The sequence below is a fragment of the Chenopodium album genome, chromosome 25, assembly GCF_948465745.1.
Source record: "Chenopodium album chromosome 25, dcCheAlbu1.1, whole genome shotgun sequence".
Lineage (NCBI taxonomy): Eukaryota > Viridiplantae > Streptophyta > Magnoliopsida > Caryophyllales > Amaranthaceae > Chenopodium > Chenopodium album.
In genome coordinates, this window is record NC_137858.1 from 2,273,342 (window position 1) to 2,284,865 (window position 11,524).

At 34.8% G+C, this 11,524-nt stretch overlaps 2 protein-coding genes across 5 annotated transcripts; one reads left to right on the forward strand and one right to left on the reverse strand.

Annotated features, from left to right (window-relative positions):
- Positions 1-306: 306 nt before the first annotated feature.
- LOC145615716 (uncharacterized) lies at positions 307-4,566 on the reverse strand. The gene is made up of 3 exons (XM_081670769.1): positions 3,757-4,566; positions 967-1,512; positions 307-414 (listed from the first exon to the last, which is right to left on the reverse strand). The coding sequence occupies exons 1-3, from the start codon at positions 4,564-4,566 to the stop codon at positions 307-309; spliced, it is 1,464 nt and encodes a 487-aa protein (XP_081526895.1).
- A 1,757-nt stretch (positions 4,567-6,323) lies between these two features.
- LOC145614703 (mechanosensitive ion channel protein 1, mitochondrial-like) lies at positions 6,324-11,303 on the forward strand. 4 transcript variants are annotated; one of them, XM_081669777.1, is made up of 8 exons: positions 6,367-6,499; positions 6,688-7,580; positions 7,676-7,953; positions 8,684-8,784; positions 9,217-9,324; positions 9,621-9,842; positions 10,436-10,580; positions 11,003-11,303. In XM_081669777.1, exons 2-7 carry the CDS (start codon positions 6,784-6,786, stop codon positions 10,547-10,549), a joined length of 1,620 nt encoding a protein of 539 aa, XP_081525903.1. In that variant the 5' UTR covers positions 6,367-6,499; positions 6,688-6,783; the 3' UTR covers positions 10,550-10,580; positions 11,003-11,303. The 4 variants fall into 4 exon arrangements, with proteins under 4 accessions (XP_081525905.1, XP_081525903.1, XP_081525904.1 ...); XM_081669778.1 differs by having other exon boundaries at positions 11,086-11,303; XM_081669779.1 differs by having other exon boundaries at positions 6,324-6,499; positions 7,150-7,580; positions 10,436-11,303.
- Positions 11,304-11,524: the final 221 nt, after the last annotated feature.

Genomic DNA, 11,524 nt, shown 5'->3' on the forward strand with positions numbered 1-11,524 from the left:
AAATTGTCGCCGGAGTTATTTTTTACCAAATTGCCGCTAAGGGTCTTTTTTATTTACCAATTTGATCAATTGGCCAAGCTTGATATGACATCAAAGATGAAAGTATACAGATTGATGACCCTATTTACAATGGTAAAATGTATTCTAACTATCCTGGCCTATCTCTTATGATATAATATAAGAACAAAATTGCTTTGATTTGGCCACTGAATACCCCAATGGGTTGGACTTGAATTGAAAGCAAGTACACATGAGAATAGAGAGATAATTGCATAAAAAAATATAGCAACCTTTATTGATTAGTTATTATTGTAATGGTTCAAGAAATTCTCCTTCTCTGCATTCTCCTACATCAATCACGATTGTACTTTTCTTGTCTGTATGCATCACCCTACAACAATCCCTTCTTGGACCCTGCCATAGCACACCATCACAACAATCATATTAGATTAAGATAATAGTGCATGCAGCCTTAATTAAAGGACATATAATTTATTCATTTTAAATGTGTTTTAAAACCGAGTATGTCCAATCATGAAGTAGCTTTTAATAAAATTTTTTCTTAAAAAAAATCTAAAACTAACTTCAAGGATGTGTTCTATCTTCTATTTACCTGATTTTTCTTATCTTATCTTATCCGGTCTTATCTTATTTTGTATTATCTTATCTAAGCTTATGTAAACTAATTTGAACATATAAGATACCATTAGAGTGTACAATACATTATTAGAACTTATTTTAATTGTATAATGAACATAAAAACCCTTATCAGAACCTATTAGAATTTAATTTTCTTGAATCTATCTTATTTGAACTTATTATTTATTTGAACATATGAGGACATAACAAGCTACATGCGTGGCCCATAAAACTTTTTATTTAGCCCATATAAAAAATAGGTGAGGTGTGACTTAATTAGATTGATAATTTTGATTACTACAAAGATAAAAGTAGAAAATAAATTACCTCATCCCATTTATGAGGGTCAGTAGGCTTCTTATACACTTCAACCTTGTGAAACTTCTCAGGGTTCTCAGCTTTCCACCAGCACCAAGGATGAGGCATTTGATATAGCTCATACTCACTCACTGTCACATTAATCTCTGGATTAATCGCGCCTTTAGAAAGATAATATATGAAAGGCTTTTCACAAGGGTGCTTGGTAAAAGGTCTTGTGTTGAAGGCAAAACTCGCCGGCTCATCTCTATTGTACCAATTGAAAAATGTTCTAGACGGTCTTTGCATCTCTCGGGGTGTGATGGAACCACGGATTATCTGCACCGCGTACCCCCAGGAGACTGAGACAGTCCAGTTCCTGGTGGAGTCGTAGCAAATAGATTGTTGCATTAGTGACTCCGAGTCTAATTTTTCTGCTATCTTTAGATGTTGTAGGGCTTGGAGACGGGTCATGTATGGAAATATTGGATCAACTATTTCTAGGTGATGTAGTGTTACTAGTGGTGCTACTTGGTGCGCTGTTAGGAGCCCAAATAGGTTGCCATGCACATCACACTGCCAAAGAGTTATAAGCTTAGGTAAGATATTTGTACAAGCTTATTAATGGTTTATAAGAGATTAGAGATAAAACACAGTATATATATGCAAAAACACTTTGTACCAAAAAAATACGAAGTATATGTACATAACACCATGTGGAATTGGAAAAAGTGCATACAAGGTAAATTGGCTAGTTAGCTAAGAATAATTTGTACTTCCAAACTAATAGTTACATGTTTGTTTTTCTCGACTTGTAAATAATAGGTAACTTTCTAAATGGGTGCTCAAATTAGAAAGCAAATATAGCACTAATTTCTACTAATAATGGAGTAATAAAACGTGGAGAATTGATCAATAAAGGAAGACTAATTTTTGTGTACTTTCTACCTCCCACTATTTTTGAGCCACAAAAGTTAATTTCAAGTCAACATATGTACAAAAAAGGACTTAAGTCAATCATTGAATTCCCCTATCTCCACTTCTTTTGAATTTTACCCCACTAATCAAGGTATTGACAACTACTAACTTATTCTTTGGGATCTAATTAATTAGGTTGGTAAGTTGAACTTTCTTATGATAAACAAAAGTAATCGACATAATTCCAATAATTAAGCCAAATGTCAAAGATAAATTGAGGAAAGTGACACAAAAATTTGGAAGTTGGAATGAAAGTGAAGTAGACTATGATAAGAATGTACCAAACTTTCTGTTGGACATGTAACAGAAATTCACTTCAAATTTGTGGGTCCTTAAAACTATAAAAGGTGACTTATTTGACTTGTGTTCTCTTGCTCCATGAAAGTCACTTAAACTATTTTGGATCATTTGGAAATTGTAGGAGGTTAACTAGCCACCAAATTAATTTGTAGTGAAAGTCATAGGAGGATGCGATGTATTTTGTTTTTACAGTGGCTAATTATTCTTATAAGGTGCACCCTAATTTTTGTATATTTTGTTTAAATATATGTATGCACATTACGATAAGTAATGTTAGGATGTGTGATATCATATGCACGTGCAATATGGCAAGTGGTTTGTCAATCAACAGTACCTAAAGGCTAAAGGTCACGTTATCATGTGTAAATGTTGTGATATAATTAGGAATTCATGTAATGGCCTCAGTACTAATATTTATATTAACACTCCTATAAATTATTTATTCCTAAAATCCAATTTCATACTAAGTACTCCCTCCGTCCCCAAATGATAGTCCCTTATGGGCAAAAATTACGGGAATTAAGAAACTTAAATAAAAGTAGTTAAATTACATTGAAAAGATAAATTTACATTGGGTATGTAAAATAGTAGAGAGAGAAAGTAATAAAGGTACATTGAAAAACAAAATTTACATGGGAAAGTTAAATTTGCACAAATATTGTTGTAATTGGAGGAAATTTTGATAAAAAATTGATATTAATGGTACTTGAAAAAAGCAAATGGGACTATCAATTTGGGACTAAAAATAGGCCATAAGGGACTATCATTTGGGGACGGAGGGAGTATTAAAAACAATTCTTAATGAGTCAATAGTCCCTGTGTTAAACATATTGCACTCCTATGATTTCTGAAAAGCAATTTAGTAGGACGAGTTTGTTACATAACCAAAAAAAAAAAAAAAGAAAAAAAAACTTGGTCTAAAATAAATAAGAAAACAACTTATAAAGCGTTTGGTAGGAAGGACTGAATGACTCGAACTTTTTGACTAGCAACTAGAAAAGAAATTAGCAAATAGTAATACTAAATGAAAATAACAAACATGTAAAGTTGTACTAGTATAACCCAAACCCAATAATCCAATATACACTCATTGACTCATATCACTTTTACCATCAAAGTACGACATTTATTAAACCCCATTTTTAATTTTTTAATTTTTTTTTTTAAAAAAAAAAAAAAAAAAAAAAAACTGACAAGCACTCATTTTTGTAACATATTGTTACCTTTAATTTTATCAGCAAGCACCCATAGTTCATTTAATCAACGATCAAGTATTACCAAAAACGTGAAAATCAGGAAATTATAACAGCTAGTAGCTAGTAACAGTTCCTTGAGAAAATTTCAATTTGTTAGCTAAATATTGTAAAAATAACGTGACAATTTGCAATTTCACTAATTTAACATGATAAATCAAATGTGTCTAACAGTAATCATGATTACTTATCATTATATTGTAAAGAATAAAGATAAACATGTTATATATTTTCCATAGTAATGTGAAAATTAAATTTAAAATAAAGATGCTATTACGTGAAAACGAACCTGATGGAAACCGGGTTCTCTAGTGAGAGGAACACCGAGCTCGGCCAAACAAGCCTGAATCCGATCATCCGAACCGTATAAACCCGTATATCTTTGGATACAACCATCTTGCATTTTTTCAATAGCCAATGCTAGAGGATAACTAATAGCAAACCCTCCACCTCCAAAAGCCATATCATACGCAAAATTAATATTTTGCAAATGTGTTTCCGAATTACTCCCAATATAGTACATCTTATTATGATCATACTTTCGTAACACTCGAATTAAATTATCCGGGAAAAACACGGTATCATCGTCTCCCATGACGAACCACCGTACGTCATCGTGCTCCAACCCCATCCGGACGGTCTCGGATACGATCCGAGTCATCCGGATGGCGGACCGGGACCCACGTCGATACGAGTACCCAAACCTAGAAGTATCCTCGGATACTTTTAACGTCGGGTACTCGTAAGCGTCCTCGGTCCGGGTTAAGTTAACCTTCCGGTCTAAATACACAAAACCATGTGTAACATTAGGCCTCCACCATGACTTAATAAACTCCTTGCGTCGGCCCCACTTGTTAGCGGCAGCGCCAATGCCGAAAACAATGTGACGAAGCTCGGTGGGTTCGGGGTTCGGCTCGGGGGCCGAGGCGAAGAGAGTGAGGTGTGTAGAGAGAGGGGGAGGAGGGGAGTAGAGAGATTTGAGGGAGAAAAAAGAAAGGAGAAGGTAAAGGGAAAGACCAACGAGGAGAGAGAAAGCGAGTTTAGGAAGAGATGGATTGAAGGAGGGATCTGAGGAGTGGTCTTTTAGGTGTAGCTTCATTGTTTTTGTTAGAGGAGAGAGAAAGTAGTAAGGGAGGTTTAAGGAGAATGAAGGATGTTGTTTTTGTTAAGAGAGAGAGAGAGAAAAGGCGCAGAAATCTAAGGAGATATGATTCAGGTGGGAAGTGTTTTTGAGTTCTGGAAATGTGTTTTGTAACAGAATTTTGGATTGGTCGTCGTACGATTATTCTTTTAACTCCAACAAATTTAATTTTGGAGTTTTCATTTCACTCTCAAAGAGGAAACTACGGAGTAATTTAAGGTTTAAACAAGATATACATAATACATGGATTACTATAGTGAACTCGTACATAAATATTAGATATATTCATTTCGAAAAGAATAAAAATTATCTACAAATTAGAAAATCAATGTACAAGGTAGAAGTATGAAATAAAAGTCGTTTTCTTATAATTTATTGTTTGTGAATTAAAGTGTACAAAATTAACGAATAACTTAAAGAATTTAAATACGGACTAAATATATTATGGAGTGTTGTAAAGAAGTTCCAAATCTAAAAGTTTCTACTGCTTAATATTCATTATTGACATCAGAGTGAGGGATATATGACTCCACCTATGAGAAATTAATTAAATATTGTAAAAACTTTCTAAATAAGAAAATGGAGCAAGTATTTAAAAACGGCCGGAAAAGAAAAGTGGAGCAAGTATTTAAAAAGGAGGGAGTAGATTTTATAGTATGCGTTATAATCTTTAAAATAATTTCTCATATTGTTGTAGTTAGTCAATTGTCATGCAATGACAATATCAATTTTTCATAATAACTATACTAAAAGAATTACAGTTTGAGCAACTGCCCAGTATACCTCATTGAAGTTCAATTTAAGGAACCAAATGTAACATCCCGAGTCAAGAATCAAGAGCAACAAGCTAGGGAGGAAGAAATTACAACGTACAAAATACCAAAATTAATTAGGGAATAAATCATTTAGGTTTGTTATAAGTTTTTCAACACACAAGCGTAATGCGCATTTATGCTTGTGATTGTAATTAATTAGCCTTTAATCAGTAAGGAGAATACGTATGCAATATAAATTTAGCACTCAACAAGTCTACAATTAACATACAAAGTAATATAAGATAACAAACAATTGAATTAGCATTGAAAAATCTCACACAAGTGGCAATAAATTAAGCACTAAGGATGAATTCAATTACTTTTTAATTATTTATAAAACTTACATAAACATAATAAAATTTGAAATAACTTATTTTTGTTGTGAATTGGGCTTGAATAACTATCAAACTTAGCTAAACTTCATTTTTCTTTTAACATACTGTATCTTATATGAACTACAATTTTTTTTTTTTTTTTTTTTTTTTTTTTTTTTTGATGAAATAATAAGTACATAAAAGGCGAGAAAACATTGCAAAGTCAATAAATTTCTTCAAGTTAATGATAATTGTCATCCTTATATTAATAATTGTATTTTGTAAATTTTCGCATACTGTAAAATGTCCAAACCCTACATACTAAATATGTTGTGTCGTGTCACGCTTTGCTTAATTTCAAGTCTATTTTCACTAGTTTCACCTTACCTCAAAACCCCACAAGTATAAAAACGTGTCATGTCATATCATGTCGTTACTAACTTACTATCCTTCCATGCTATACTCTTTTCGCCCTTAACAAGGCAGCTTGGCCCAATGCCATCTTTACCATAACTACGAGTCGAGGAATACTAATCAGCCCAACAAATGACTTCGGACATCAGGCCTCTTTTATCGCAAGAACCTCCTTTATTTTCTTCTTTCGCAAAACTTCATTGAAATACCAACACGCGCTCTGTGCTGCATATCAGCTTCATTTTGACTTGATTAACAAGAAAGAGAATGACTCCCCACGACATCCTCCATAAATTGAATTCAAGCTTCTCTCAAGAATCCATCCATACTTCTGCACCATCAAAACAGGTAACAATTAATTCGTTATATGCTTGTTTGTACTTTGAAATTCCATTATCAAATCAAATGCAACGCTTAGGAAATTACCCAGATAATTTTCTTGATCTTTCCCTTTGTAATGCTGAAATTTCTCCATTATATTTGTTTGGGTGTTGCTTAATTTGAGTACCCTAATTGTTTATCTTTCTAATTTGCAGTTTTGAAGTGGGTAATTTTGGTGGGTTTTTGTTCAAGTTTTGTAAATGCTGGAATTGGTCAAGAATTAGATAATCTTGTGAATTAGGTTAGTGATAATGGCGAGAATTTTGTCTTCGAAGTTGAAATCTCTTTCTGGGTCTGTTTTTTCTTCATCAAAATCAATGTCATCTGGGTTGAATTATGCTTATTTGAATAATATGAGAACTGGTGATCATATTCATGTTAGACCTATTGTTGGTTACATGGATCACACTAATCAACCTGATACTCATAGAAGTATGTTGAGCTTTGAGCCTAGAGCTTGTGCCCAGTTGTGTAAACCCAATTATGGCTCAGCATTTTCACCCACATTGTCGAGTTACCGGGTTTTGAGTAGCTTTCCTTTAACATCTATGTCGGGTTGCCTGTCATATTCGTCGTTCAGTGGTAGTAAAGGGGATAATAAGGGTCTTGATGTCCAGGAAGCTTCTAAAATTGGAGATGCAAGTGTTGGTGGAGGTGGTGGTGATAGGACTGTTGGGAGTTCTGAGTGGATTGATAAACTTAAGGATGTATGGAAATCTGTTGTAGATGCAGCTAATGTCACTGCGCAAAAGGCTAAGGAAGCCTCTGATGAGTTAACTCCTTATGCGCAGCAAGTGATGGATTCTCATCCATACCTTAATGATGTTGTGGTACCTGTTGGTGGCACATTCACTGCTGCTTTACTGGCGTGGCTGGTCATGCCAAGTATTTTGAGGAAATTGCACAATTATACTAACCGAGGATCGGCTGCTTTGCTGTCTGGAACTGGAAGCATATTTGCTATTGATGTACCATACGAGAAGAGTGCTTGGGGTGCATTAGAGAGTCCAGTACGCTGTCTGACAACTGTCATGGCGTTTTCTGAAATGTCAGTGGTATTGCTTACATATTATTCTTGGATTTTGTTTGTAACATAATATTTACTCAGGTAAATTAAACAATACAGCTTCTGTGGATATGCAGATGCCATTTGATTGCTCCAGATGCTGTTACATCCCATCTGATTGGTCAGGCTTGGAAAGGGGCATTTGCCCTTTCATTGGTATGGTTTGTGCAACGTTGGAAGACTAATTTGTTTGCTCGTGCCATGGCTTCTGAAAACCTTCAACTGCTTGATCGTGAAAGGCTGCTAACTTTGGACAAGATTTCCTCTGTTGGCCTTTATGCCGTTGGAATTATGGCTATAGCAGAAGCATCTGGTGTGGCTGTTCAGTCTATTATTACTGTTGGTGGGATTGGGGGTGAGTATTCCAAATTTCTAAACTATCTTCTATTCTTTTCTTACATGTTTTGTTGTGAACATTAACTTCCAGTATCAGTTTATCACTATATGAGCTTTATTATAGTATAGATTCATAAAGGGTAAAGTGAAGGCACTTATCGCTCTTATTAGATTATATGCCTGTACGTGACTTATTCATCATACTGCATGTTAGGCATCTTCAAAGAAACAGCCAGAGCTTGTTCAGACTACGACATATTAAATCTCATTCAAATTGAGTTGTGATGATTACTTTGATAGAATTATCTTTTAGGGTGATGTGGATCTTTTTTGTGTGTCAATGGCATGGTGATGAGAGGGCAGGACCAAAAACTGTGGGAGGAATACAGATGTAAGAAATCTTCTCAAGCTCTTCTGTGCTCTATGCTTAATCAAGCCAGTTCTAGTGAGAAACACTTTAGTGACCTTGCTTTTCGCAATAGGTGGATGGCTCTCTTGGTTTAAATTTCCACTCCAACGCCTTAAGAAGAAGAAATTATAGGAATATAAGATTCTTGGGCCATAGTTTTTGCAGCACTGTACCAGATTGCCGAAATCCTATCTTTGCCACTTAATAAAGTTTGCATTTATCTACTTGTTATCCTATTATCCTGTGCCTAACTTATCATAGTTTAAAGTCTGCCAATTATCATATTGGCCACTCAAGTGTGTGTTTTGCATTAATTTTTCTTCTGTTCCTCTCTGTCCAGGAGTGGCTACTGCTTTTGCTTCAAAGGATATCCTTGGTAATGTGCTTAGTGGCTTGTCTATCCAGTTCTCAAAGCCATTTTCAATTGGAGATACCATTAAGGTATGCTGCCTAATCTCTCTTTCAGTTTATCAGTAGCAAAATTAAACTTCTGGTCTGATCATTACCCATCCCCTGGTTTTAGCAATGCCTTTTAGTTATGTTAATGGGTCCTGCATATGTTTTTGATGTGACTGCATTGATTTTATCCCTTCTGTTTGCTGAAAGTAGTTCATCAAAGTTCAGGGTCTTTGTTATGTGGTGTGAAGGGTAGCATGCTGTTGGTTATGGCTTTCATTTGTTTGATAATAATAGCTTGTACCTTTGAGTTTCTAGGCCCCCTTTTCTTCAGTTTAATAGCCTTATTGGGTTTATTCAGCTGTAGACCTGTAAAATCATTAATTTTCCCTGTTAATTTCTCCTTTTGTGAGTGGGTTTCTTATGTGGTTTGGTTTATATATGTCTCCCTCATCTGTGGTTTTTAATTTTTTGCAGGCTGGATCTATAGAAGGTCAAGTGGTGGAGATGGGTTTAACTACTACATCATTATTGAATGTTGAAAAGTTTCCAGTAATAGTTCCGAATTCTATTTTTTCCAACCAGGTGAAAGCTTTTCTGCCTCTAAGCTCTATGCCTCTATAGCTCTTTCGAAAATTTACAGTCACTTTTTTCTTGACTGCTAGTTTGCATTAGTGAATCATTCTTGCTCCTTTGCAATTTGAATTTTTAATTTACCCTTGGGTAACTAAGTGCATTTTACTGATTGTCCCATCAACATCTTAATTGTGCTTAACTTTATTATACAGATCCTGAATATAATTTGATAATTATCATGGATCTTGATTGCAATGGTACTTGTATATGTTTTGTTTACTTTGGGTCATTGTCACATTTGGCAGGTCATTGTGAACAAGTCTCGAGCTGGGTGGCGTGCTTTTATTAGTAAAATCCCACTGCAATTCAGTAATATGGAAAAAATTCCCCAGGTTTCAGCTGACATAAAGTCAATGCTAGATTCATATCCAAAAGTTTTCTTGGAACGTGAGGCTCCTTACTGCTACCTCTCTCGCATTGAGAATTCGTATGCTGAACTGACTCTTGGATGCAATCTCCAACAGCTGGTACTTTACCTGTACACTAATTTGTTTTCTTCAGAAATTATAATTTATATGCAAGATGTACGTTATTATTATCTAACCAATAGAGCATCTGGTGCTTGTGAAGTTGTGATCATTGAAGCTGGTGGAATTGCTAAAAATGTTGCTAATTGACTTTTAGCAAAAGGTTTTATACTGCGTCTCTTGAGTACTGTAGTTAAAATTATCAGGTTCCTGCTCCTGTTATTGCCAGTATAGCAAGAATTTGTTTTACGTATTCTAATGCACGCTCTTGATTTCTTGGTCCATTGGATTTACTGTTTGTTTATAAAGATTCAAATATTATGTCAAGACATAGATCCGATGACTGATAAGTTTTAGTTCTTTGGTTCTTGAAATTTATGCAAGTTTATTACATTCACCTAGGCTAAACATCATCATAGTACATGTTCAATATGGGGGTGATGGCTTCTTGTAATGGCAAGGGTTTCATTTTAGTTTCTCTCCTATACATTATTTCCTAGATAAACATTTCTAAATTTTCTTCTCTGTGGGTGTTTATTCCTTGTTTGTCAGACTTGAATTGATATATATTTACCATTTTCTGGTGATTGTAGAGCAAAGCAGAGAGGTATTCCACGGAACAAGATATCCTGTTAAAGTGCATCCAGATCATTCAGAAGCACGGTGTTTTGTTGGGCACTACACAGCAAGATCTGATAAGCCAGTGATTTTTTTCAGATTGAAACATCCAGCACTTAGGTTTGCCCATCTGACCTTATTAGACCCCAGTTCAGGCATTAAACTTGATACTTGAACTTCGAACTATGGTCCTTTTTTTCATCTTCATATATACTGTGCTCATTGATATCCACTAGATATTATTAGCCATGTTCATGTCCTAGCTGGTTTGAGACTTTGAGTTAGACTAACATACTATCTAGCATTAGTCTTGACAGTCTGAAATTCCCAATACTAATATACTCCTTGGACATTCGAAAATTGTATTGAGGGAGTAACATTTTACAAGCAATGCCAAAGACTGCATATACGTACCCGTTTTCCTAGCTACATGTTCAGTATTAAACCTGTTCAAGAAAAGCCTATTTCTTACTATTTGTATTTCAGCTGCCCTCTCATTTTTTCTATTACTAATAAAGTTGTGGTATTTTGGATGAGGGTAGTTCGTTCTCTACTCGTCTTCACCATTAAAGACATACAAGGCATGACACACATAAGGTGATTACTATAACTTCTCTTGTTCCAGCTGTGCGAGTCAGGGAGGAATTCAACGCAAGAAAACTTCCAGATTCATGAAAGGGCAAATCTATGTTATGTACGTTACACTGCTGCTTCATATTACTGAATACAAAATTAGGAAAATATTGACTCTTGTTAGAAATTTTGGTTGTCTGTGATCATCATAGAAACTACATCATCAGCTTGTTAATACTTCGTAGTTGGTTTAAATAAAAGAATGGTGGATTGTGGAGGCCTTTGTGCTATCTCAGAATGTAGATTGGAATTTTCATCTTTATTTCTATTTTATTGCTCCTCTACCACCCCCCCCCCCCCCCCCCCCCAATTACACAAGTTTTGGTTGAGAAATTTTACTTTATTTTTTACTAGACTTCAATAGTTACCCCTAAAAAAAAAAGCTAATTGTCGCCTTTAAAGATTAAAAAAAAGGTCACAAGATGTTATCT

Excerpts from the sequence above, each read along its gene's own strand:
- LOC145615716 (XM_081670769.1), bottom strand. The coding sequence starts at position 4,566 with ATGAAGCTACACCTAAAAGACCACTCCTCAGATCCCTCCTTCAATCCA. Across the intron at positions 1,513-3,756 it reads GAGAACCCGGTTTCCATCAG|TGTGATGTGCATGGCAACCT; the intron begins GTTCGTTTTCAC and ends ACTCTTTGGCAG. Across the intron at positions 415-966 it reads ACCCTCATAAATGGGATGAG|GGTCCAAGAAGGGATTGTTG; the intron begins GTAATTTATTTT and ends GTGCTATGGCAG.
- LOC145614703 (XM_081669775.1), top strand. The coding sequence starts at position 6,784 with ATGGCGAGAATTTTGTCTTCGAAGTTGAAATCTCTTTCTGGGTCTGTT. Across the intron at positions 7,954-8,683 it reads TACTGTTGGTGGGATTGGGG|GAGTGGCTACTGCTTTTGCT; the intron begins GTGAGTATTCCA and ends CTCTCTGTCCAG. Across the intron at positions 9,843-10,435 it reads GATGCAATCTCCAACAGCTG|AGCAAAGCAGAGAGGTATTC; the intron begins GTACTTTACCTG and ends TGGTGATTGTAG.